The sequence below is a fragment of the Idiotropiscis lumnitzeri genome, chromosome 2, assembly GCF_059441095.1.
Source record: "Idiotropiscis lumnitzeri isolate Australia: NSW breed Sydney's pygmy pipehorse chromosome 2, RoL_Ilum_1.0, whole genome shotgun sequence".
Lineage (NCBI taxonomy): Eukaryota > Metazoa > Chordata > Actinopteri > Syngnathiformes > Syngnathidae > Idiotropiscis > Idiotropiscis lumnitzeri.
Window position 1 is genome coordinate 11,524,393 of NC_142392.1, and position 26,866 is coordinate 11,551,258.

General features: G+C 43.6%; 1 protein-coding gene and 1 long non-coding RNA gene across 2 annotated transcripts in view; one reads left to right on the forward strand and one right to left on the reverse strand.

Moving 5' to 3' along the window:
• Positions 1-1,617: 1,617 nt before the first annotated feature.
• LOC148341692 (uncharacterized) lies at positions 1,618-2,524 on the reverse strand. The gene is made up of 2 exons (XR_015842153.1): positions 2,343-2,524; positions 1,618-1,830 (listed from the first exon to the last, which is right to left on the reverse strand). It is a non-coding gene; the product is annotated as an uncharacterized LOC148341692 (long non-coding RNA).
• Positions 2,525-9,480: 6,956 nt separating this feature from the next.
• The window catches only part of LOC148341693 (uncharacterized), a 43,597-nt gene continuing 26,211 nt past the window's right edge, over positions 9,481-26,866 (forward strand). The window contains exons 1-4 of the mRNA XM_088287924.1: positions 9,481-9,604; positions 11,282-12,565; positions 22,608-22,942; positions 23,216-23,343. Of these exons, the coding sequence (XP_088144050.1) occupies positions 9,481-9,604; positions 11,282-12,565; positions 22,608-22,942; positions 23,216-23,343 (1,871 nt within the window). The remainder of the gene's footprint in view (positions 9,605-11,281; positions 12,566-22,607; positions 22,943-23,215; positions 23,344-26,866) is intronic.

The window sequence follows — 26,866 nt, forward strand, 5'->3', positions numbered from 1 at the left end:
TCAAGTTCATATTTGGGAACTAAAATGTTTGTTCATGTGCATACGGTTCAAATCGCACGTTTTTCCAATGTTTAGAAGAAGATAACGATGATTTGCATCGCAAATGGTGACATCTGTCTGTGAGTTGGTGACAGTGCTCCACAAAGCCAGCTCTCTCTCTCTCTTGTAGTTCCGTAGCCGATTCGGCCTTAGAATCCATGAGGTTTCGAATAGAGGAAATCAAAATACGCGTTGACGGGCTGCGTCCCAGATTTCACGAGCACTGTTGTGGGGTAGCTTAAAGATGATCCGCTGACCCCCTGGTGCTTTTTTCCCTTGAATCCGTCCGCTCAGACTTAGGTTCTCGACTTCACCTTTCCTAATTGAATGGCCAAGGAACTTTGTCTGTCTGTTTTGGATTACCCGGATGAGCTCACGATTTCGTCCGACCCGTTGTAAGACTGACTCGTTGGTTTCATGAGTGGTGTATGACACACGTAGCATTCGACGGTACATCCACATTTCAGCAGCTTCTAGATTCTTTGTTGTCTTGGCGTTTAATGTCCAAGACTCGCACCCGTAGAGCAGGATTGACCAGATGAAACATCGTAGAAGTCGGTTCTTAAGATCAAGTGTGAGTTTGCGGTCTGTGAACAAGCTTCTCATTCGGTTGAAACCGTCCTTCGCCAGCGAAATTCTACGTCTAATTTCTTTTTCACAACGGCCATCATGGTTGATGACGGAGCCTAAGTAGTTGAAGCTTCGCACCTGTTCGATCTCTGAGGCCTGACATTGGAGTCTGCAAATGGGCTCTGGTTCACTCTTGGAGATGGTCATGCACTTGGTCTTTTTCTCGTTGGTTTCGAGTCCAAAACGTAGGCTTTCCTCACGTAGTGCGTCAAGGAGCTTCTGGAGCCCCTCTTCCGAATCTGCCATGAGGACGGTGTCGTCAGCGTAACGTATGTTGTTAAGCCTTCGACCACCACACAGAATCCCTATACGTATATACAGTGTATATTCGCATAGGTTTGCTTTTTCTGAATGTCTGCTGCTGTTATACATTAACGGCTACATTACGCCGCCGCCTCTGTGTGATCTATACCTTTGCTGCTGTAACACTGCAAATTTCCCCATTGTGGGAATATGAAAGGACATCTTTATCTTTATCTTTAAAAACCTTGTGTTGGTGCTTCTTAAATAATTTTCCACACGAGTAAGATTGAACAAAATGGTGAAACAAAAATTTTAAAAGTAAATTTTGTAACAATTAAACATTGAATACTAAATTATTCCTAAAACAGTTCACTAAATCTTATAATTAATAGTGAATTATTGTAGTTTAATGAATACTAAAACGAATAATGAAACAAAGTACTTAAATACCGAAATCATTTTCGAACACAATAACAGTTAAGTCATAGAACAGTGACATATTTTAATTTAAAATTCGCAATCACAACCTGGTGAAAAACCCTGTAAAAAGGCAAATATGTTGACATAAAGTATCACTTTATCATGTCAACTGTTAATAAAAGTGTTGGAGAGCCTAGGGGGTGGACTGTATAGGTGATTTGGTTCAATGGGGGTATGCTCTTTTCACCCCTGGGTGTCGGTCAGAACACAAGGATGAGTCCAAGATGTAGGTTGGCAGCTTTAATAGTGTATCTTCACATAACATGTAACAGCACAGGCAACAGGCGGACAAAACATAGGCACAGATGGGAATGAGGTGATGGGCTCAGGCATGCAGGATGCATGTGAGCTTGTGGCAGTGAGCTCATGAAGCAATGAGCGGGTGGCAGACAGTGAGCACGAGTGTGCCAAGCAGTGGTCACGTGTATGTGTGTGGTTCTGTAACAAAAGAAACATCACATAAATATATAGCTCAACTCAACAAACAGCAGCTATAAACTGTATTTGCATGCGCAATTACATAAGCTCAAATGAAATATCAACTGCATCAAACAGTTGCCAACTACGGCCGTGGACGGCGCACAATGGCGGCGGCCATAGGGATTGCGTACTACCTAGGTTATAGCAGACGTACTACCTAGGTTGCAGCAGACCTGACGCACCTAGGTGTATAAACTATATAAAACTATACAAAGGAGCGCGCTTTAGTGGAGTACAACCTCCTTGTATATAACTAGCACACCGCGGGGAACATTTAGGCATTCACACACCGAGCGAAAGGCACATATTCAATGACGCGGCGAACTTCAAAGGCAGCTCGGCGACGGCGCATGGCAAGAAACATGGCGGCGGCGCACAACGACATACAGACTAGACGGGAGTAGACATGACGATGCACAGCGGCGCGATGAATGAACGCTGTAAACAAATAAATACACCGATGTACTCACTTGCGGTCAGGAACGCACACAGACACTGAGGCATCGAACACGTCACATACTAGTGGTGGTCGGCTGACAATTGCTGCGCTACAGGCATTTGCCAGTAACCTGTATGCGGGCGCTTCTCGTGAGAGCTCGGCACCGACGCGACTCCAGTCATTCAACAAGCACACAAACAATGACGACACTCAACTTCGGAACCTTTCTAACAAAAAGGGAAATGCATTTGGAATACTATCCAACCAACAACATGGTGTCAGATATATAAACAAAACCAGCAACAAAAGTAAAATTCAATACATCTCTCAAGTTCATATTTGGGAACAAAAATGTTTGTTCATGTGCATCTTAGGTTTTTCTCTATGTTTAGAAGAAGATAACAATGATTTGCATCGCAAATGGCGACATCTGTCGGTGAATTGGTGACAGTGCGCCACACAGCCAGCAGCCAATCATATCACAGCGGGGTGTGTCCTGTTCTTCCGCTCTCGTGACGAACAGGAAATCCTTTCTGTGCGACTTTGAAGAACGTCGCTCTTTCATTCGTCTCGTCAAACAAAGAGAAGCACACGAGTTATCGCCAAGCAAAGATCAAGTGCGGATTTTTTGGAATTATCATTTGAAAATGTGTGCAAGAACGACACCCAAGTACAAAGAGGAACTTTGGGGAATAAAAGAAGAGAACGAGCAACATCTTCAACTGCTGGACGAAGTTTGCAACCAGCCTCGTGTTGTGCCACTCAAAGCAGGTTTGTACACGTTTTACTCTCATTTGCTTTGTCAAGAACGACTTTCTATCGTTAGAAATGTGCATCACAACATTAAGTTGTTTGGGGAAATCGTTCAAGGTTATTGGCGTTTTATTTTTTAATCTTGCCTTTTATTTGCAGGTCTGCTGAACATTTGTTGATGCCAAATAAAATCAGTGCAGGAAATAAATGCCAAAGAAAAAACAATAGTGGGGGGTGAACTCCATGTTTTTTCCAGTATAAAATTTGAACTGATTATTTAACATTTTACATTTTCTGGTTTTTATATCTTGTTAAAGCAATTCCTTACGGAAGGAATTCTGCCTGACTCTAAAAAATGTGCACACTGCGGCAAAAACATCAATGGCGGATGATCAATTTTAGTGGATAAAACACAAAATATTAAGTTATTTTAAAAAATCAAGTACGTATTGGTCTTATTTATTTATTAACTTTGTACTGCCTCGGTCAATGAACCTCGTGTGGCCCTGCACTGTTTTGTGCACGTGTGCGTAGTTTCACCCCATCCAAACATTTAAAATACATTAAATGCATCCATCCAAGGTTGCACGGATCTCATCAGTGAACAAGCCCATGCTGCAAGAAATGCATCTGCATCTTTGGCTTACTGTGGTGTTAGAATAATATTAAGAGGTTATTATACATTTGCCGTGATGCAGCTTATTTTAATATGTAGTGCATAAAACATGTTGCAGTTTAATAGAGTGAACTATGCTTGAGTGTTTACAGTTTGAGTGTGGCAGGGCGGTGGCACTTCTTCAGAAGTGCCGATGAAGTAAACAACACCGTGATGAGCCCTGATAAGAAGAAGTTGGCCCCAAAGTCTGACGCAAACAGCATCGTGCTGGGTCCTGATAGAAGATGTTGACGACAAAGTCCGCTGCGACCCATGGCGGCACGCCAATGATAAACCGGACGAAACCAGCTTTTGAGAAGACGAACTGTACCACCCTTGAGTGTAATCTGATTTCTTAAAGTGTAATCTGATTTCCCGATGTTATAAAAGGGAATGTGTGAAAAGCATCGGGGAACAGAGGGGAGATAAAGTTGTCAAATAAACTTTGTTAACCTTTCTGTAGCCACTTGGGCTGCATCTCTCTCTCCTTCCAGCTATGAACCCTATATGTCAAATTGGCGAACCTGACATATGGGCTTAAAAAGGGAGACCGCCACAACCCCCTTTTCGACCAACAAGCCCAGGAACATTTAAAGATAAAGATGAAGATGTCCTTTATTAGTCCCACAATGGGGAAATTTGAAGTGTTACAGCAGCAAAGATATAGATCACACAGAGTCGGCGGCGTAATGTAGCCGTTAATGTATAACATTAGCAGCAGACATTCATAAAAAGCATGCAAATATACACAGTATAAACGTATCTAAGTGTAAGGAAACACTCCTAATGTTTGTCCATTATACGGAGGGGGAAACGCTGTAATGATAAAAACTACTGAATGATTGAAAATACTGCAATCATAAAAATATTGCAATGATAAAAGTACTGTAATGGTAAGAGTACTGAAATGATAGAAAAGTACTGCATGATAGAAAATACTGCAATGGTAAAAGTACTGTAATCGTAAAAGTACTGCAACAATAGAAAAATACTGCAATGATAAAAGTACTGCAATGATAAAAGTACTGTAATAGTGAACATCCTGCAGTGGTAGAAATACTACAGTGATAGAAGTATTGTAATAAGAATACTGTAATGGTAAACAAAATACATCATTGGTCAATATTTAAGTACACCCTTGGCTGAAAGTACAGTAGTAGTTAATATTGCATCCAAGGACTGCACAATTGCACTAATGCCCTCCCGTTTGTAGGCCTGACCCAATGTTCTTGTTAAAAAGTCTGACAGCAGTTGGCAGGAAGGAGCGGCGAAATCTCTCTTTGGTACAGCGAGGGTGTAAAAGTCTGTCACTGAAGGAGCTGTAAAGTGTTCTCAGAGTGTCATTGAATGGGTGGGCTGGTTTGTCCAGCATTGATGACAGTTTTGCCGTCATCCTTCTGCCCCCCACTGAGTCCACAGAGTCCAGGGAGCAGCCCAGGACAGAGCTGGCCCTCCTCACCAGTTTGTCCAGTCTCTTTTTGTCTCGGCCCGAGATGCCTCCTGCCCAGGAGACCACTCCATAGAAGATGACTGATGAAACCACCGAGTCATAGAAGTTCCTGAGGAGTGTTCCCCGAACGCCAAAGGACCTCAGCCGCCTGAGTAGGAAGAGTCTGCTCTGACCCTTCATATAGAGAGCGTCTGTGTTGTCGCTCCAGTCCAGTTTATTGTTCAGATGAACACCCAGGTACTTGTAAGTTGAGACCCTCTCAACGTCTGTTCCCTGGATATTCACTGGTGCAGGTGGAGAGTGCCGACGCTTGCGGAAATCCACCACCAGCTCTTTGGATTTCCCAGCGTTGATTTGGAGGCGGTTCTGCTGACACCAGTCCACGAACCCCTGCGTAACCCCTCTGTACTCCCGATCGTCATCGTCAGTGATGAGGCCGACAATCGCAGAGACATCAGAGAACTTCTGCAGGTGACAGGTTGTGGAATTGTATTTGTAGTCCGAGGTGTAGAGGGTGAACAGGAAGGGAGCCAGCACAGTTCCCTGCGGCGCTCCCGTGCTGCAGAGGAGCACGTCAGACACACAGTCCTGTGTTCTCACGTACTGTGGCCGGTTTGTGAGGTAGTTGTGAATCCATGTGATGAGGTGGTGGGCCACTCCCGCCTGCTCCAGCTTGTCTCCCAATAAGGCGGGCTGGATGGTGTTGAAAGCACTTGAGAAATCAAAGAACATGATCCTCACCGTGCCCCCCGCCTTCTCCAGGTGGAAGAGTGAAGTGTGGAGCAGGTAGATGATGGCATCATCCACACTGATGCCAGGCTGGTATGCAAACTGGAGTGGGTCCATTGAGGAGCTGACCAGGGGGCGCAGATGGACGAGGACCAGTCTCTCCAGGGTCTTCATCAGATGAGACGTCAGGGCCACTGGTCTGAAGTTGTTGAGCTCCTTCGGATGGGGTGTCTTTGGAACCAGAACCAGGCAGGATGTTTTCCACAGCTGGGGGACTCTGCCCAGCTTCAAGCTCAGGTTGAACATGTGCTGGACGATTCCACACAGCTGGTCTCCGCAGGATTTGAGGAGCTGGGAGCTGATCCCATCTGGGCCTGCCGCCTTCCTCGCCTTCATCTTCCTCAGCTGGTTCTTCACCTGAGATGTTGTGAGGAACAAGGCTGAGCAGGAGGAAGTGGTGGTTGTCTGATGAGGCTGGGAACTGGAGCCTGTGGAGAGAGAGAGGGGCGAGAGAGGGGGAGAGAGGGTCTTGTTCGCAGTGGCAGGAGGGGTGGGTGGGGGCTGCATCAGGGAAGCCTGAGCGGGGTCAGACATTTGATCAAACCTATTGAAAAATAGGTTCAACTCATTTGCCCACTGAAGCCCCCCCCCCTTCTGGGTCTTACCTGCTTGTCCGTGGCCTGAGATGGTCTTCAGGCCCCTCCAGACATCCCTGGCATTGTTCCGCTGCAGTTGTTCTTCCATCCGCATCCTGTAGGACTTTTTCCCCTCACGGATCCTCCTTCTCAGCTGACGCTGCACTCTCTTCAGCTCGTCCTTGTCGCCTGAAACAAAAGCCCTCTTTTTCTCCTTCAGGACAGCTTTAATGTCCGGTGTGATCCAGGGTTTGTTGTTGGAGAAACATCTTACAGTCCTGGTGGGAATGGTGTTCTCCATGCAGAAGTTAATATAGTCTGTAACTGTGTCTGTTAGACCATTAATGTCCTCACCGTGAGCTTCGCTGAATACCTCCCACACAGTTGTGTTGAAACAGTCCTTCAAGGCCTCCTCGGCTTCTCTGGACCATCGCTGAACTGTGCGTGTCACAGCTGGCTGCCTGCGGACGAGAGGTTTGTACACAGGCAGGAGAGCAACCAAGTTGTGGTCAGCTTTGCCCAGCGGGGGGAGGGGCAGTGACGTGTACGCCTCCTTGGTGTTGGCATAGAAGAGGTCCAATATTTTATTGTCTCTGGTTTGGCATGTTACATATTGTGTGAATGAAGGCAGAGAGGAGGAAGGAGAAGCATGATTGAAGTCCCCAGAGATAAGGAACAAGGCATTTGGGTGCTGTGTTTGTAGCCTGCTCACAGCTGCATTCAGTACATCACAGGCTGTCTCACCGTTAGCAGAGGGAGGCACGTACGCCGCCACCGCGATCACATGACTGAACTCTCGCGGTAAATAGACCGGACGCATGCTAACAGCTATCATCTCAATGTCCCGACTGCAAAGTTGATCCTTAACAGTTATATGCCCAGGGTTACACCATCTATCATTAACAAACACAGCCAGCCCTCCCCCTTTTCTCTTACCGCTCTCCAGTGTCCTGTCCGCGCGTAGTATTTGAAAGCCGTCCAATTCCACGACGGCGTCCGGCGTTAGCTCTGTTAGCCACGACTCCGTGAACACCAGCAAGCTAGCCTCCCGGACAATCCTCTCGTGCCGGGTTAGCGCTGTTAGCTCGTCCATTTTGTTGGGGAGGGATCGAACATTCCCCATAATAACGGACGGGAGGACGGGGTGATATCGTCTCCTCCTTGCCTGGCGTTTAGCCCCCGCACGACATCCCCGTCTCTTCCTCCTCAGCTCGCGGGGAATATCGGGTCTCGCTCCGGGAGCCCACGCGGGGTTAGCACGGAGTGCTAACAGCTGATCTCTTGTGTACACGATCGATCCGTAGCTCCGAGTTTCGTCTCCGGACACGATCGCGCAAAAAACAGCCCCCAACAGTAGTAAAACCACCGCAAGTTGGATGTCCATTGCTGAGGTGAGGTAAAAATAAAATAAAAAGGGTAAAGGGAAAAAACACACGAAAAAGGCTCAATAGTGAGCCACGCTGCTGTAAACAGGCAGCCACTCGCGCGGCGCCGGAACCGCTTTACGCTTTACACCTGCCATCTACCACGAGTGCACAAATAATAAAAGTTTGAAAACCGTTTTCCCTAGATTCGGCATTCCAAGTGAGATAGTGAGTGACAATGGTCCCCAGTTTACAAGTGCTGAATTCCAGCAGTTCTCTAAACAGCTCGGCTTCTAACACTACACGTCCAGCCCTCATCATCCAATAGGAAATGGACATGCAGAAAGAGCAGTGCAGACAGCTAAGAGGATCCTGAAGCAGGAGGACCCTGTCATGGCTCTCATGTGTCATCGAGCTACTCCCTGTTCCACGACAGGCTACAGCCCAGCTGAGCTGTGGATGGGGAGAAAAAATAGAACGACACTTCCAACGCTGGAGGAGAACCTCAAACCTAAGTGGCCCAGCAGGGCAGATGTGGAGGAGACAGATAAGAAGGAAAAGGCTAAACAGACTCACTACTTCAACCGTCGCCATGGAGCCAGAACTTTGCCTTCTTTACGTCCAGGTGACCAAGTGTTTTCCAAATTGGATCACGAGAAGTCATGGTGTTTGCCAGCTGCGGTTTCATGAGAGAGTACAACACCTAGGTCCTTCATCATCCGGACGCCACAAGGAGCAGAACTGAGGCGGAACCGCCGTCACCTCAAACCTGGGCCAGTTCCCCAGTCAGTCCCAGCGGCATCCAAAGACTACAAGCCGACGGACGTCCATCCTGTCAACACCGGCAGAGACGACACCGGTTCTGTATGCCGGAGCGAGTCGACATCCTCGACTTCCCCACCTACTCAGGTGGTGACCCGTTCTGGGCGGGTGTGCAAACCAGTCGACAGGCTTGACCTGTGAGAATGAGACTCATGGTCTTTGGGGAGAAAAGGAAAAGGAAAAAAAATGGGAAAAATGGAAAAAGAAAAAAATTCTCATGCTGTTGGGATTTGTTTGATTGATGCATATTTCAGGTTAACTTGATTTCTGAGAGGCATCTTTACTTTTTTGCATTTTGCAGCCCAGTTGGGGAAAATGTGTGCTTGTTTGATGTTATTGAAAATAACACAAAAGAGGGGAGATGTCATGTAATGGTGCTAAATTTGTCTTTGCGACTGTGTTGCACCTTTACGGTAACTGAGTGTCACAATTGTCTCGCAGGGGTCTCGCGAGATTGTTCATGCAAGTGGGGAGTTGTTGGAGTGGTCTCGCGATTAAAACGTGTTACAAGACAAGAGCCTCGTTGCCATCATTTACAATGACAGTGCTCCACGCAGCCAGGAGCCAATCATATCACAGCGGGGTGTGTCCTATTCTTCCGCATGAGTGCGGAGCAGACTGCGGTTTTCTCGAAGGAAATCCTTTCAATGCAACTTTGAAAAACGACGCCATCTTTCATTCGTCTCGTCGAACAAAGAGAAGCACACGAGTTATCCCCAAGCAGAGATCAAGTGCGGATTTGTTGGGATTGGCGTTTGAAAATGTGTGAAAAAACGACACCCAAGTACAAAGAGGAACTTTGTGGAATAAAAGAAGAGAACGAGCAACATCTTCAACTGCTGGACGAAGTTAACAACCAGCCTCGTGTTGTGCTACACAAAGCAGGTTTGTACACGTTTTACTCTCATTTGCTTTGTAAAGAACGACTTTCTATCGTTAAAAATATGCATCACAATATTAGGTTGTTTGGGGAAATCGTTCAAGGTTATTGCCGTTTTATTTTTTAATAATGGGGGGGGGGCTAGCAGAGAGAGGGTGCACAGAGCTGAAGGAAGCAGGACGGCTCTCTGTCTCACTCTCCCGGTCGACCGGTAAAAATGAACAACAATGCCTGCTTTTTCCCTGCGGTCAGTCACCTTTATCTGGTGCAGTAAGCTATTTCAGTCAGCAGCAAATTAAGCTCTCCCAAAGGCCTCAGGGCATTTCAACCTGACACCTCATGTTTCAAAACGATGCTTACAGGTTAATAAAAGGTCACAAAAACATGGACCTCTTAAACAGGAAAACGTGAGTTCAGTGGTAACAGAAGTGTCTATGCTGGCAGATTAACAAGAAGCCACAAAAACAGATGCACGTCTTGAACTGTGTTTGACAGGAAACCGTTTAGTTTGCATTTAACAGAAGTGTGACCCAAACATGTCTTGTAAGCTGAAACCGATCGAACAACAGGAAGAGTGTGGACGGGTGTGATAAAGTCAAAGTGTTCATGTTTTTCCATTCTTTATGAGTTTGCATATTCAAATTACTTTGCTGTGCTTCAATAAAACGCCGCACAGGAGCGGGAACGCTTTTCTCTTTGGCGGACTGCTCCTCGCAAGTGACAAAGACAATCTTGGCTGGGTGATTCATTTGTGCAGGCTTGTCTCGTTTTTGCAAAAACTCTGTCTGACATATCTTGTTCAAGCAATTCCTTACGGAAGGAATTCTGCCTGACTCTAAAAAATGTGCACACTGGGGCAAAAACATCAATGGGGGTTGATCAATTTTTGTGAAAAAAAAACAAAATATGAAGTTTTTAAAAAAAAATCAAGTCCGTATTGGTCTTATTTATTTATGAACGTTGTACTGGCTTGGTCGGGCGAGAATCAAAGAACCTCGGGTGGCCCTGCACTGTTTTGTGCACGTGTGCATCGTTTCACCTCATCCAAACATTTAAAATACATTGAATGCATCCATCCAGGGTTGCTTGGATCTCATCATTGAACAAGCACATGCTGCAAGGAATGCATCTGCATCTTTGGCTTACGCTGAAATTAAAAAGGGAGAACGTCAGACCCCCCTTTTCTACCAACAAGCCCAGGAGCATTTAGTTATATCTCTTAATGCAAAATGAAATACTTGTAAACATATTTTACTTGAAGGATTTCTATTCTATCAGTGACATTATGTCGCGATGGCCCCCAGTGGTCTGCATCAATAAGTTAGGGTCCCACAACAGGTGTTCCATCACACCCACACAATAGCCTGTGTGTGCTAACTTCAGCTCGCTTCCAGAAACGTCTGTGACTATGTCAGGAATGAAATCGGGCATCAGCCGCAACGTGCTTCCTTTTTAGATGCTCGTTTATCACTGTTGTGCTGCTAGAAAATGGAGGTTTACATCGTAGGACGTAATTTTGTGAAATGCCCCCATGGTCTGGTCCAAATCGGGGTCGCACACATTGCTCCGTGTGCGGCAGGAACAAGTCAAGGTAGCACAGTGGAAACATTATAAGACAAAGTCGCCGCATGGGCTTTGACTTGACCAAACAAAATGTGGATTTGTCTTTTTGTGTCCTGCAGACGCCAGTGAAAACGATCTCCGTTCTGTGAAAGAGGAGCCAGACTTGACTCACATCAAAAAGGAGGAGGAGGAGATCAACAAGTCACCAGTGAACATTCTCCCTATAAAGACTGAAGATAAAAAAAAGGATGAGAATGAGGACAAAAGAGGGGCGGAGCCTAGAAGCAGCAGCTCAAGTCATCACGTGACGACAGAAGTTGATGAAGACCACTGGGGGCCATCACAAGTACATAATGAGGACACATTATCAGACGCTCATGACGATGATGATGATGATGATGGGCAAGCCAAAGGTGAAAGGGCATGTCACACTGACTCATTATCTTCAAAGTTGTCTTTAAAAGGGCACAGAAAAACACACAGTGGTGAAAAACCTTTTTCTTGCTCAGTTTGTGGGAAATGCTTCTCTCGAAAGTTTGATTTAACAATCCACACAAGAATGCACAGTGGAGAAAAACCTTTTTCTTGCTCAGTATGTGACAAAAGCTTCTCTCAAAAGTTTCATTTAACAATCCACACAAGAACGCACAGTGTAGAAAAACCATTTTCTTGCTCAGTTTGTGGCAAAAGCTTCTCTCAAAAGTTTCATTTAACAATCCACACAAGAATGCACAGTGGAGAAAAACCTTTTTCTTGCTCAGTATGTGACAAAAGCTTCTCTCGAAAGTCTTATTTAGTAAGGCACACAAGAACGCACAGTGGAGAAAAACCTTTTTCTTGCTCAGTGTGTGCCAAAAGCTTCTCTCAAAAGTTTCATTTAACAATCCACACAAGAATGCACAGTGGAGAAAAACCTTTTTCTTGCTCAGTTTGTGGCAAGAGTTTCTCTCAAAAGTCGCATTTAACAACCCACACAAGAACACACAGTGGAGAAAAACCCTTTTCCTGCTTAGTTTGTGGAAAATGCTTCTCTCAAAAGGCAAGGTTAATAGCACACACAAGAACACACAGTGGTGAAAAACCTTTTTCCTGCTCAGTTTGTGGTAGACGCTTCTCCGCAAAGTCAAATTTAACTTGTCACACAAAAACACACACTGGAGAAAAACCTTTTTCTTGCTCAGTTTGTGGTAAAAGCTTCTCTCAAAATTCAAGTTTAACATATCACACAAGAACGCACAGTGGAGAAAAACCTTTTTCCTGCTCATTTTGTGCCAGGAGTTTCTCTCTAAAGTCGCATTTACGAAACCACACAAGAACACACAATGGAGAAAAGCCATTTAGTTGCAGCGTTTGCGCAAAAAAATTCTTCACTAAACGTCGCGCTGAGAGACACGATTGTGCTGGTGAAAATTGCAGCGATCCTTGAAGCTTAAAAAAAGACAACAAAAAACTGAAGGAACTGACTCTTTGTGGTAAGATGTAAATGTGATTTTGAATAAAATATGCTTTTTTATTGACATTTAGCCAATGTGATCAGTGTCAGAAGAACCATTGTGTCTGAGTGATGATGATTTTTTTTGTGTGTTTACATCAAACATTTAAATGAAATTAATTGTCTTCGCCTGGAACAACATTTGTTAATATTATACTTTTCAGTTGTCTTTTTAATCGTACTTAATGGAAAAGGTGTGAGAAGAAACGGTGCTTATGAAATCGGTGCCTTCCACAATCATCAATAAAATCACTTGTTCCACTTGCTCAACTGGCCTTCATTACGCTGTGTGAAAAGGTGAAAAACTGATCGAGAAGTTGAACGATAAAAAGAGCCAGAAGGAGAAACGCGAATAGTCTCAGTTTCTCTCAAAGGTTTTGATTTGTCAGGAGTTGGCAACTTGATGGCGACTGGAGTCAGCGCTGGTTTTCTCGCTGTGTTTGGCTGGTTCGTATATGTATGGTCCATTGAACAAAACTCAAACTCTTCAAATATCCCCTCACATACATTTAATATTTCACTTTCTGAATAAATTTCTGACTGTCCAAATACACTTTCTAGGTTGAGCTCTATCAAGCGTTTGGGGTTTGTTGCTAAGCAGAATCTCACTTTGGAAAAACTCATTTTGTCAAATCTACCAAATATTTTTTTTCATGCTATATTATATTTTTTATACATTGAATTATTTATATCATGAAATAGGGAAATATTAAAATTGGCACCCACTTACAGACCTAATTTAATTAATAAGAAATATGGAAACATTTTATGAATATTGAACACATTGAGAAGAGTTAATTTTGAAATAAATATTGAAATATAAAAAATACTTAAGTATTAAATGAATTCAACAACCCGACCCCGGATGAGCGGCCGGAAATGCCTGGAGGGATGGAATAATTTAAATTGCATACACATTCAAATGAACAAATATGTTAAGAAATAATCAAGAGTGAAATAAAATGGTTTAAATTAATATTGATATAATTTCACATATTAAAATAATTGAATAAATATTGTAGTATTACATCAGCAAGCTTAAATATACATTGAAATATATTTTTTTTAAAAAGTAGTGTATTTTTAAATGGCCTAATTTAGATATGGGAAGTAATTCTCTTTATGAAACTATGAAGGGACTGGAGCTCACAGAAGTGACCAGTCTTGGTTCTGAAGTTCCGATGTAACCAGATACTGCCCTGAGAGAAAATAGGCCTGAGCATTGTTTATGGTGGGGGCAATTCTCTCGCCAGGTCAGTGACCTTCCAGGGTATGGAAGTAATTTAAGGTGGTCACGAGTAGACTGGTCGTATCAACGGGGAGACGCATCTGCTCTCCCTCTGGGGGACTTTTGGAGGGAAATCCCGAAGACGAGCGGGATGGGAATGCATATGTAACAAAGGAAAATTAGATATTCATGTCCTATTTGGGCATTCCTTGTAAGAAGGTAATGTCTGAGAGGGGGCTCGCACGTGTGCGGAGCGCACACGCACACGTTTTTGGGGAGACTTCTTTTGACATCAGCATGTGATGAGAATCAAATCTTTCTTCTTTCTTTCGTTCTTTTCCATCACCAATCCAGCCTTGCTCGGCTGCCTCTCCGGAAGGCAGCAAGGACCCACACTTCAAAGACAAAATATACTACATATTGAAAGAAAAACAATACTCAAATATTGAAATAAGTATAGAATTGAATGAATAAACAACAAAGAAATAAATACCTCCTGGAAAATATCATTATTTTCAACATTTGTCAACATTTTTCTTTCTTGCACATTCTTAAACAATCGTAATTTTTTTTTTTTTACTTTTACTTTTTAAGTTACTTCAGTGCATTTCACACCTGTGCCTTCAGTGAAGTCCTACTTTGTCCTACTTGAATAAATACCCATCAAAATACCATCATTTATGACACCACGGCTGGACAAATAATATCCAGAAACACACTTACGCACCACTGAGTGAGTGTTGGACGATATAGCTTCTCTTGAAAGGTCCGACTTGAAAATGTCCTTGCATGTGTATCTGCAATTAGATCCATGCTTTTGCCTCCTTTGGCCATTGTGGTTTAAAAAAAGCAAGAATATATTTTAGATTTTCGAACGGCCGCCAATTACAACTTTTGAGTGTGTTGATTCAGCATAGCGCCGCCCCCTCACGAATGAGTATCCAATCACAAAACGCGTTCATCACCCTCAGCATAAGGCCAGCGAGAAGGCTCACTGTAACCAACTTGTGATCTAACAAATATGAAAGCTCATTGACTTTGACAGAAGAGATGCTCGCACAATTGCATCTTAAGGCCTCGGAACGCATAATGCGCGCTCCTCGTATTGTGAAACCTGCCCGGCAACACGAGCTAGCGGAATTCCGATTGGATTCAAAACCCTCACCTAAAAATACAGCGCTCAGCTATAATATGACATCAATGCAACGATTATGATTTTTTTTTTTTTATTGATTATGTTTGGCCAGCAGAGAAGGCCTTGAAGGCCCACCACTGAGTTACTGGATGGCCTAAATGAAACTTTACTTTCATCAATAGAGTGAAAGTTATGCTTTAATGTAGGCGTAATGTATTTAATAGTGAAGGATTGTATTACGATTACTGCCATTATTTTAAACACTTATGGGACAGAAGGTTAATTATTTAATTTAGCAGGTTCATATTTACTGAATATGTTCAACATTGATTAAACAAAAAGCATTTATCAAATGAAAGTAGAAGTACAGTGCATAGATAAGATTGACTGGGATTGTAGTCATGGCGTTTACTGATGCATTCATATGCTAAATTTATATGACTTTGTTTAATTGTAAGACCACAAACTTGCACACATAGTATTTTCATGACCCACACTCTCATTCAGAACATACAGATTCAGTCTGCTCAAGTCAAACTGATGACAAACCAGATAGCACTTCATGGACAAATACGACAAAACACATTCTCCACATAGGCCATAGAAGATACAAACATATCAAGTTGGACCGGGGAGGACGTCACAGGGACGCGATCAAGAACACCCAAAAACATAATTTGATCTGGGAAAACATACACCACACAATCTGAACACTGACAAGATTACAGGGGAATGTGAGCAGGAGAGACGGAGAGACTGCCTGAGAAGGTCAGCCTTGGACGTGGAACGTGGACCGGGGGAGGGAGCAAGGACGACCGATTCAACCTACATGACCCTTGACAAAGAAAACCTCCTATAATATGTGAGGCTGGGCTGAGATCAGCGCAACATTTTTCGATTGGGCCCGTCCTAGTACAGTTTCTCGTCAGATTAAGAAAAAGCAGCCCAGATATTATTTCCTGAACTCCAGAAATCGAAGAAACTAAAATATCGCAACCCTAATCAGCTGTTGTTGAGTCTTTATTTGACCCTTTTCAAAAAACGAACACGCATTGGAGTAAGTTTGACTTTTAAGATTCATTTACTAAATGTTTCTCATTTTCTCGGTGGCTCAACTCCAACAGTTTTGGTGACCCCGACGTGATTTTCTCAAGGAGGGAGTCCTTGCGGCTTGTTCTTCACACTCTACAATATTCCAGGCATGGACAATCAGAACAAAGGTAGGGGAGAGCCTGTTTATTCAAAGTCTCCTGATTTGTTATACAGTGGAACCTCGGTTCTCGAACGACTCTGAGGTCGAACTAATCGGAGTTCGAACAAAAAAATAGAGAAATTCTTGCTTCGCAGTTCGAACAAACCTCGGAGTTCGAACGCCGGTATGAGTGCGTATGCGAGGGTGGGATGCTGAGCGGCGTACGGGTGTAGATCGCTCTCTTGCTCTCTTCGTGACCAACTGTTGTCGCGTGCGGACGTGCTGCGTTTTGCTCTCGCGTTTTATATAGGTGTACGAAGTGTTTTAGGCCCTAATCATGCCTCCAAAGAAAGTCAGTGCAAGCAGAAAAGGAATGGTTTCGGTGTTCGAACAATTCGCTTTTCGAACAGGGTTCAGGAACGGATTATAGTCGAGAACCGAGGTTCCACTGTATTGTAGAGTGGAAAGATGTGGCCGATTATTAGACCGTTAAATTTTGTTCGTGTTTCTGGATATATTGTTTCTGGACTTCAGGAATGGTTGCATGCTTTGTATAGAATGTAGATTGCGCATGGATTACTCGTAATATTGGAAGCGTACGCAGGTGAAATAAGGAGGGGGCTCCTGTTGTCGGCCGGCAACAGAAATTAGCACCCGGAGTCAAAAAGGGGGACTCCTGCTCCGGCAGTCGAAGAAGGGGATGCACAGCTGATTAGCAGAACGTGTGCACGGCGATCCCAATAAAGTGACGCTCAGTATAGTTAGTATAGTATAGTATATAAGTGGACTGAGGCTGGGAAAGATTGGATCTTTCGGACCGCCATTATCTGTCGCTGCAGAGGCATACACGGTGGAGGGAAGTGCACAGCTGATGAGCTGATGGTCGCACTGCAACCGCAGTCACGGTATACGTGGTTGACCGAGGCGTGGAGCGTTCCGGTTGCTGGAATATAGAATAGATTTCAAGGTTTTCAAATATTGTTGGCAGTTTCTTGCTTTCGGGGTGTTCCAATGTGGTTCACTTGCTCAGTTCTGTGTTTGTGCTGTTGTCTGTGTGTTAATTGTGACGTTGTTGTGTAATTGTCTAACTGCCTATACGTTGTGTGTGTCCCGTGGCAATTTGTGGCCCTTGCTGTGCTGTGTTCTACTGGGTTGTTGTGTCTCATGTTTATAATTCCCGGGTCTATGTCTTATGATGCTCAATTGGTTTAATGTTAGGGTGTGTAGGAGAAAGTAGAGTGTTAATGTCTGGTGAGTGATGATAAAAAGGAGAGAGTGGGGTTTGCGTCCCACACTCACAACAAAACATGCTTAAAGTAACGTGTGGTGCATACAATATATCGTGTGAAAGTTCAAGCGATCGTGTGAGTGAATGCAACCCTGAAGCAGAACAGGGGGAAACATAACGGTGATAAAATAAAACTGCCTGATTGGTTGGAGTGAATAAATAATGAAGTTGTGGATATTTTGGTAGTCCAGAGAGGAGAATCCAAAACACGGAAAAATCTGTGATAGGATGGACCTTTCTCCGATGAGAGTTCCACACTGCTTGAGTCGTAGTTGATTAAAAATGGGGAAATGGTGGGAGTGTAAAATTATGATTGGTATAAACATTTCAGGGGATGATTTGCAATTAAATTAGGATTGGCGATGAAATTACTTGAGATAAAAAGTATATGAAACCGAAACACAAAGGCTTCATTGAGCATGTGTCTTGCGGACGTACAAAATGTGACCATTGGAAACTCTGAGTTGATTAGGAAATTGAAAGAAAAAAGTCAAAGCAAGCAGGGTGAAGAGTGTGGGGAAAGTGGTGGGAGCAGTTGGATGAGCAGGGGGAGTTGCAGATATGAGGTTGGAAAGATGGGGGTCGAGTGGCCGATGGACGGTAGCTGTTTGTGAGGGTTGGAGATGGGGAGGCGTGGCTGGGGTGCGGACAATATATATAAGATATATAATCATACGCAATACCGACAAAGTGCCACGAAAGACGCTGGTGGAAAAACTGACACCAGGGGAATAACGACGGGAACGAAAAAGGCTTGCAAAAGGCAAGGAACAAAATGAACAAAAATCGCTTACCGCAGAAGGGCAAGGAAAACCAATTGAGCTCAACCGAGAAGATCAATAAATGAAAACGGAAACACAAACAATGAACGGGAACAAGGTACACGGAATGCAATAACAAGGTGTCTAGAATTCACAACTTGGGACATGAGCATGAGCAAGAGGAATATTCAGACGCTGAGTAGTCAGCGTGGAGTGTTTAAATAGTGCAGTAATCAATGACTTGACGAGTGACAGGTGCGTGGCTGGTGGGCGCATCTTTCCAGCCATGACGACATGAACAGGAACAAGCGCTGGAAGGAAACGCCCCCACTCCAGCTGGGCAAACACAAAACAAAAACATGACAGGACAACTTTTAAGGGACAAGACAGCATTCCAGAAATACCAGAATGCTAACATCCGCATCTATGAGCTGTTTGACGTCACAGGTGCAGGATCGTCAGCTACGTCCAGGAGGAACAGGAGAAACGATTTCACGGAGACTGAATGGGAAAATCCACAAACGCACAGTGGTAAACTTTGGCATACGCTGGCTAAATTGAGGCAAAATTAAGGTTCTGCCAGCACAAATCTCAGTGTAATAAAGGCGGACGCGCCGAGGGAGGGGTCTCTGTGTGGAATTGGAAAGTATCTTTTTGGTGAATGAAAGTGTGACAGAAAAAGTGTTTGTATGTCTAAGTGGTTTGAGTGAATGTTTAAGGGACGGGCCTCAGGAAAGAAACCTGATTGAGGGCACCGGCAAGCCCTAACAGCACGTAGGATGCAATGGGCGGACAGGCCTGATCAACCTGAATCCCTATTGCACTCCCAAGTACTGATTTTCAAATTGTTATTGGAGACAGATTGGACTAATCAAATTCAAGCATCAAGTGAATGATGTCAGGAACTGTCCTTACTTGAGGCCGAGGCCAGACCTACAGAGCAGCATGATGTTGCTGTGTCTTTCAGGTGGGGAGCGGAGGAGACAGGCCTGGTCTATGTGGCCAGGGCGAGACGTGAATGGAGTGAGACTTCCGGCAGTGACCCGTCCAATAATGTCGTCATTCCGCAGCTGTTCCAGTTGGCCGTCCTCAGGGCGTGTCCTTCTGGTTACGGACATCATGTGAAACAGTCCATCAATGAAAAAATGCTAATCAGTCTCAGGAGAACACATTTTTTTTTTACATCATTTTGCACGACATCAGAAAAGGAAAATGTGGGATTGGATTAAGGAGTGTTACTAAAAATTGTTGTACTTGCATGTTTAGGAGGCCAAGAGAGATAAAAAAAAGGGGGGGGGGCAGCTAATGCATGCAGCTCCCTTTGCACCTGCGCCTTCCGCTTCTGCTGCTCCTAGGCAAGGTTCGGGTGACGCGGCACCACAGCAGACTGGCTGTCCGTACCCGGCCGGTCAACGAGGTCGGGATTGCGGTCACAGAGGTAGGGGTGGTTATAGACGGGGGTTGTGAGTGGTGTGTGCTCTTGCACTGGGTGATGAACTGTCCATACCGAGCCACTTTCTGGAATGTGCCATCCTCTGGTCCGGTGCCATTCCTGTCGCCCAGAGCTCAACCAGCGCAGGGGGCGCCACCGTTACCCACTCCCAACGCACTCTTCACACCAACCCGCTGGTACCCCATTCCATGACAGGGGGCCGCGGAGCATATGTGGTGCTCTCTTCCATTCCACTGGCTGAACTGAAACATCTGAGGGCAGCTCTGAAACCTGGTTCTCCATCCTCCCGCGGTGGGTATGCCCAGTTCCTGATCCAACCTCCACCCATTCACCAATTGACCCAGTACCTTGTACACTGTACATATGATCGCACACATGATTTGGTTTATCAAAATGCATTCATCCAAATTTAGTCAGGAGTTCATCTTGCATTAGGATTATATGTGTGTTATGTCTACCGGCGTTGCCTCGCATGCGTGCCTTGTCCCTGAGCAGCAGAAATGGTATGAATTGTTTACTTTCGCTGAGCCACAAATCACATTGACTATTGATGCGCGTCTTCATACTAAAGATCTAGGCCCCATGGTAAAGCGGTGTGTAGAGGCGGTTGGCTGGGTTCAGATGTCTATTACGAATGTTGAATACGCTGCGTCACTAACAGGGTATCATACTTCAGCACCCACTACAAATTCTTCGGTTTTGGGAACGTGACTTAATTTCAAAATTTCACGAAACGGGTCACTCGGGAGAGGTAGCTTTGTGTGCGTCTCTGCCGGATGGGTTGTGGACACGGGGCCCGACTGATTTTGGGCTCTGCTCCACAGCTCCCCCAATTGTTTTACTGTCTCTACACCCTCGCCCAGTTGACAGAATCAGAGTTGGCACAGCCTGGAGGTGGAGGGAGGCATTCGGGAGACAATAGGAGGTGAAGACTGCAGCGGTTCTTGGAGCTGTCTACGTCTTGGAGAGCACCTATTCTTCCCGTAAAAAATGGTTTAATTTGGTATCTGCGTAATTCTAGTTTGGGATTTTTATTTATTTATTTATTTTTTTTAATCATAAATGGTTACTATTTCATTTGGTTTGCTTTGAAGATTTGCCAAAAAACGGTCAAAATTGGAGCATTAGCTCAGGGCTTAATTTATAATCTCTAAACAGTTAGATATTTGAACTCGGTGAACTACATTTTCTTTAATTCAGGAATAATTTGCCCATCTTGCAAAGCCAAATTCTAACATTGTGCCATATTAGCTGGATATCATTCGGACATTATTGCGAACCAACACTGCTGGATTGTGGTGATTATCGGCACAACGAAATGTATACGTTGGAAAATTGTTTCTCGGGGCAATGCCTGTGAGGATGCCACTGTCTAGATCAGGGGTGCTCATTAAGTCGATCGCGATCTACCGGTCGATTGCGGAGGTGGTACTGGTCGATCGCGGCGTGACAATAAAAAAATATCATCCTAGCATCAATGCCGTCACTTGATTAATATACAAGGCAGCCATTCAGATGACAACTGAATGTTGCCATTCTGTTGACCAATCAAATCAAACAACGGCTCTAAGTGCAGCAGAACTTACAATGTCAGCCTATCATCCATCCCCGTTACTTGATTGACATACAGGACAACCAGTCAGATAACAACTGAATTTTGACCTTTAGGTCACCGCTCATGCGTAAACAACGACGCAAAGTGCTAAGCTAGTCGGCGAATTGTGTCAGATTTTAAGCCCTCGCTAAAGTTTATGGTCACTAAAATGAGTGAAGGAGCTGGACCAAGTAAAAAGGCAAAAGCATATCAATTCCATACAGAATGGGAGGTGGACTTTTTTTTCACAATGTCATTTTCGAAGTGCGTTTGCCTCATATGCCATTCTATCATCGCAGTACCAAAGAAGGGAAATGTGGAGCGGCATTTTCGGACTGTTCAAGAAAGATACGAAAACGACTTCCCGCCGAAAAGCGAGCTAAGAAAGAGAAAGGTGAATGAACTAAAATCCCAGTTGACAAGACAGCAGTCATTTTTTACACAACATACTTCAAAAGCGAAGGCGGCCACCGAAGCATCGTTCCGGGTGTGTCACGCCATTGTTAAAAGCAAGAAGTCCTTCCAAGACGGAGAGATGGTAAAAGAGGCATTCGTTGAAGCAGCTGACTCATTGTTCTGACTCATTGTTCCGGGACTTTAAAAATAAGGCAGAGATATTATCTTCAATCAAAGCTCTGCAGTTGTCAAGACATACAGTTACACGTCGCTGTGATGCCATGGCCGAGGATTTAACCCAGCAAATGTGGACGGACATCAGAAATTGTGAATTTTTCTCACTGCAGTTGGACGAATCTACGGATGTGAGTGACACAGCCCAGATGTGCGTTTTCATTCGCATGGTGTGAAGTGATATCACTGCAAAAGAGGAGCTATGAACAGTACTTCCCATGAAAGAACAGACGCGAGGAGAGGACATATTTCAGACGTTTAAAAACTTTATCGAGAAAACTGAGCTCCCAATGTACAAATTGGTGTCTATCACCTCAGATGGAGCACCTGCAATGGTTGGGCGTGTGAATGGATTTATTGCCAAGTGCAGGCAGGATGATGCGTTCCCAGACTTCTTGAATTACCATTGCATTATCCACCAACAAGCGCTATGCGCTAAAATGCTTAACATGAAAGAGATCATGGATGTGGCAACGAAGATCGCATGTTCTATTCGAGCCAGATCTCTTCAAAGACGGTTATTCCGTGCACATCTGGAGAAGGCTGACTGCGACCACTCTGAGTTGTTGCTACATACTGACGTGAGATGGCTTAGTCGTGGGAAATTCCTCAAAAGATTTCGAGAGCTCTGTCCGGAGATTAAGGAGTTTTTCCGTGTATCTGGACATGCAGAATACAAGCAGCTAAATGACGGCCAGTGGCTGTTAGACTTGGCATTTTTAACCGATCTGACAAACTTGTTGAATGACCTTAATCTTGAGCTGCAAGGAAAAGACAAAACAGTGACCAATATGATCAGCTCAGTTCACGCTTTCAAACGAAAGATGCAACATTTCTCCACAAAGCTGCAGCACCATGATTTGGCAAATTTCCAGAACCTGGCGTCAGAGTTGGAGACGCAAGGGAAGGCCTGTGAGCAACTTGACAGTGCACGCTACACGGAGCAGATCACCGGTTGTCTGTCAGAATTTAACAAACGCTTTCAAGACTTTTCTTTGCTCGAGCCAGTCGCTACATTCATGTGCTATCCTTTTCAGGAAGATGTTGAGGTTGATTCACTCGCATCAAACATTGCATCACTGTTTCACATGAACTCTTCTGGAGTGGAAAATGAGATTTTGACTCTACAAACCGACATTGAACTGAAGTCGAGAGCTCATGGACAGTTCTGGAACTTACTCACGGAGGAAAAGTACCCTAACATGAGGAAATGTGCTATCTCTTTGACTGCATTATTCGGCTCCACTTATTTATGTGAGTCAGCCTTTTCTTACATGAAGATCATTAAGTCCAAATACCGTTCCACCATGACTGATGAACATTTGGAAGTGTGTTTGAGGCTGGCTATCAGCAGCTACTGTCCGGACTATGCATCCCTGGCTGATTCAATTCAGTGCAAGTCATCAAAGTAAACTCAGTTAATTTAAAAAAATGTTAATAGCTAATTATGTGTGTCTTGCAATATTGGCTCATTTGGTTATGTAAGGTACATCAACATACATTGTACGTACAAATAATCCTTAATACATTTGAAAATAAATCGATGTTTTGCATTTTTGTAGTGGGTAGATCATTTTGACTCGGTCATTTTGAAAGTAGCTCGCATGCTGAAAAAGTGTGAGCACCCCTGGTCTAGATTATATTCAAAGAAAGCTTTTACAACAGTCTGGGAATTGAAATAGATATAGATATAAAATTTGGTGGGTCTACGTTAATTACAATATCTTATTCAAGTGACTGATACAAGCTTCACAAACAAGTTAAAAAAGGTGATTGAGTGCAATTAATGACGGTAGTGTTGCGATTATTTAGTTAAGAAATTTAATTGCGGGACGGCACTAATTAATTTGTTACTTTTTGTTGGCTCATATAACTTTGATTGGGATCAACCCCACTAGAGGGTGGGGTTGACAGGGGGGGGTCATAGTATATTTCTTGCCGCATGCATTTTTTGTGGCCACAGGTTGCGTTTTCATTTTCATGGTAAAATATTTTTCGGCGGGGATTAAAGGATTGTATTACGATTACTGGCATTATTTTAAACACATACGGGACAGAATGTTGATTATCAAAGTTAGCAGGTTCATATTTACTGAATATTTTAAACATTGATGAAACAAGAAGCATTTATCAAATGGAACTAGAAGCACGGGTCACAAGAATAACTGGGATTGTAGTCCTGATGTTTTCTGATTTATTATATTTTTCTCATATGCTAAATTTATAGTACTTAGTTTAAATGTGTGAACTTTATTGAAATTCTCAGTAGTGAGAACAAATTTGCACACATAGCATTTCCATGACTTGCATTCACAGCACTTCATGATCTAATACGACGCTCATTCTCCACATTGGCTGTAGAGATGCAAACATACCAAATTTGGCACTAGAGGTGTCACATAGACGCTATTGCAAAAAATACATTCCGAAAGACATAACAATTGGAGATCGGACCACATGAACACGCATGCATACACACAGGCACGTACTTACACCTGCACATACACGTGCACATACACACGTACACATGCACACCGAGACAGAGAGACTGCCAGCCGGAGAAGGCCAGCCTTGGCGTGCCAGTCTTGGGGACCAGACGGGAATCAACTTATCCAGACGATGACTAACCTGGGGAGGACCTTCCCTTGGACGTGGACCCGTGCCGTGGGAGGGAGCGAGGACGACCGATTCAACCAATTCAACCTACATTACCCTTGACATAAAAAACTCCTATAAAAACTGAAGCTGGGCTGAAAGATGGTGCGCATTTTTCGACTGTGCTCGCCCGAGTGCAGTTTTCTCGTGAGATTAAGAAAAAGCCGCCCAGATATCCGTCTTTGTACTATTTCCTAAACTCCAGAAATGGAAGAAACTAAATATCGGAACTCTAATCAGTTGTTGAGTCTTCATTTGACCCTTTTTTTCTTGAGTACAAAAAACGAACATGCATTGGCGTAAGTTTGGCTTTTAAAGGTTGATTTACTAACTACTTCTCATTTCCACGGTGACCCAACCCAACAGTAACTGTAATGATAGCAGTTATATCATTAGTCACTAGTTGGCAGTATTGCCTGATGTGTGTTTGGTTACCAGACGAACAAGTGTGTCTGCACATAGACGAGAATGCAAGTCAGTAAATAAAGAGACACAAGCTTGCAGCATCACGTTACCTGCGTGACTTCTTAAGATAGAAGACAGAATATTACATGGTACCAGGTCGCGGGTCAAGAAAAGGACTGACGCGAGATGGACTCCGTAAGGCCACCAGAAGCGCTGAAAATGACGGGAAATGTGGACGTGAGTTGGCGGGCTTTCAAGCAACAATTCCTGCTCTACCTTGCCGCCGTGGGAGTCGGAAACAGAGCGGACGAAAGAAAAATAGCCCTTTTGCGAACCAATGCCGGAGCCGAGGCCATCGAGGTATTCAACACCTTTGTTTATGATGAACCCGAAGATAAAGACAAGTTTGAAAAGGTCCTGTGGATTTAATTGCAGATACACTTGCAAGGACATTTTCAAGTCGGACCTTTCAAGAGAAGCTATATCGTCCAACACTCACTCAGTGGTGCGTAAGTGTGTTTCTGGATATTATTTGTCCAGCCGTGGTGTCATAAATGATGGTATTTTGATGGGGATTCATTCACGTAGGACAAAGTAGGACTTCACTGAAGGCGCAGGTGTGAAATACACTGAAGTAACTTCAAAAGTAAAAGTAAAAAAATTATGATTGCTTAAGAATGTGCAAGAAAGAAAAATGTTGACAAATGTTGATAAATAATGATATTTTCCAGGAGGTATTTATTTCTTTGTTGTTTATTCATTCAATTCTATACTTATTTCAATATTTGAGTATTATTTTTCTTTCAATATGTCGTATATTTTGTCTTCCGGAGAGGTTGGATTGGTGATGGAAAAGAACGAAAGAAAGAAGAAAGATTTTATTCTCGTCACATGCTGATGTCAAAAGAAGTCTCCCCAAAATCATGCGCGTGTGTGAGCCCCCTCTCAGACATTCCCTCCTTTTGGGGAAGGCCCAAATGGGACATGAATATCTAATTTTCCCTTGTTGCATATGCATTCCCATCCCGCTTGTCTTCGGGATTTCCCTCCAAAAGTCCCCCTGAGGGAGAGCAGATGCGTCTCCCCTTTGATACGACCAGTCTACTCGTGACCACCTTAAATTACTCTCATACCCTGGAAGGTCACTGACCTGGCGAGAGAATTGCCCCCACCATAAACAATGCTCAGGCCTATTTTCTCTCAGGGCAGTATCTGGTTACATCGGAACTTCAGAACCAAGACTGGTCACTTCTGTGAGCTCCAGTCCCTTCATAGTTTCATAAAGAGATTTACTTCCCATATCTAAATTAGGCCATTTAAAAATACACAACTTTTGTTTTTATTTATTTCAATGTATATTTAAGCTTTCTTATGTAATGATACAATATTTATTCAATTAATTTAATGTAAAATTATATCAATATTAATTTAAACCTTTTTATTTCACTCTTGAATATTTCTTAACATATTTGTTCATTTGAATATGTATGCAATTTAAATTATTCCATCCATCCAGGCATTTTCTGCCGCTCATCCGGGGTTGGGTTATTGAATTAATTAAATACATAAGTATTTTTTACATTTCAATATTTATTTCAAGATTAGGACTCTTCTCAATGAGCTCAATATTTATAAAATGTTTCCATATTTCTTATTAATTGAATTAGGTCTGTATGTGGTTGCCAATTTTAATATTTCCCTATTTCATTATAAAAATAATCCAATATATAAAAAATATAATAGAGCATGAACAAAAATATTTAGTATATTTGACAAAATTATACGTTTTTTCCGAAGTGAGATTCTGCTTAGCAACAAGCCCCAAACGCTTGATAGAGCTCAACCTGGAAAGAGGTTTTAGCTAGTCAGAA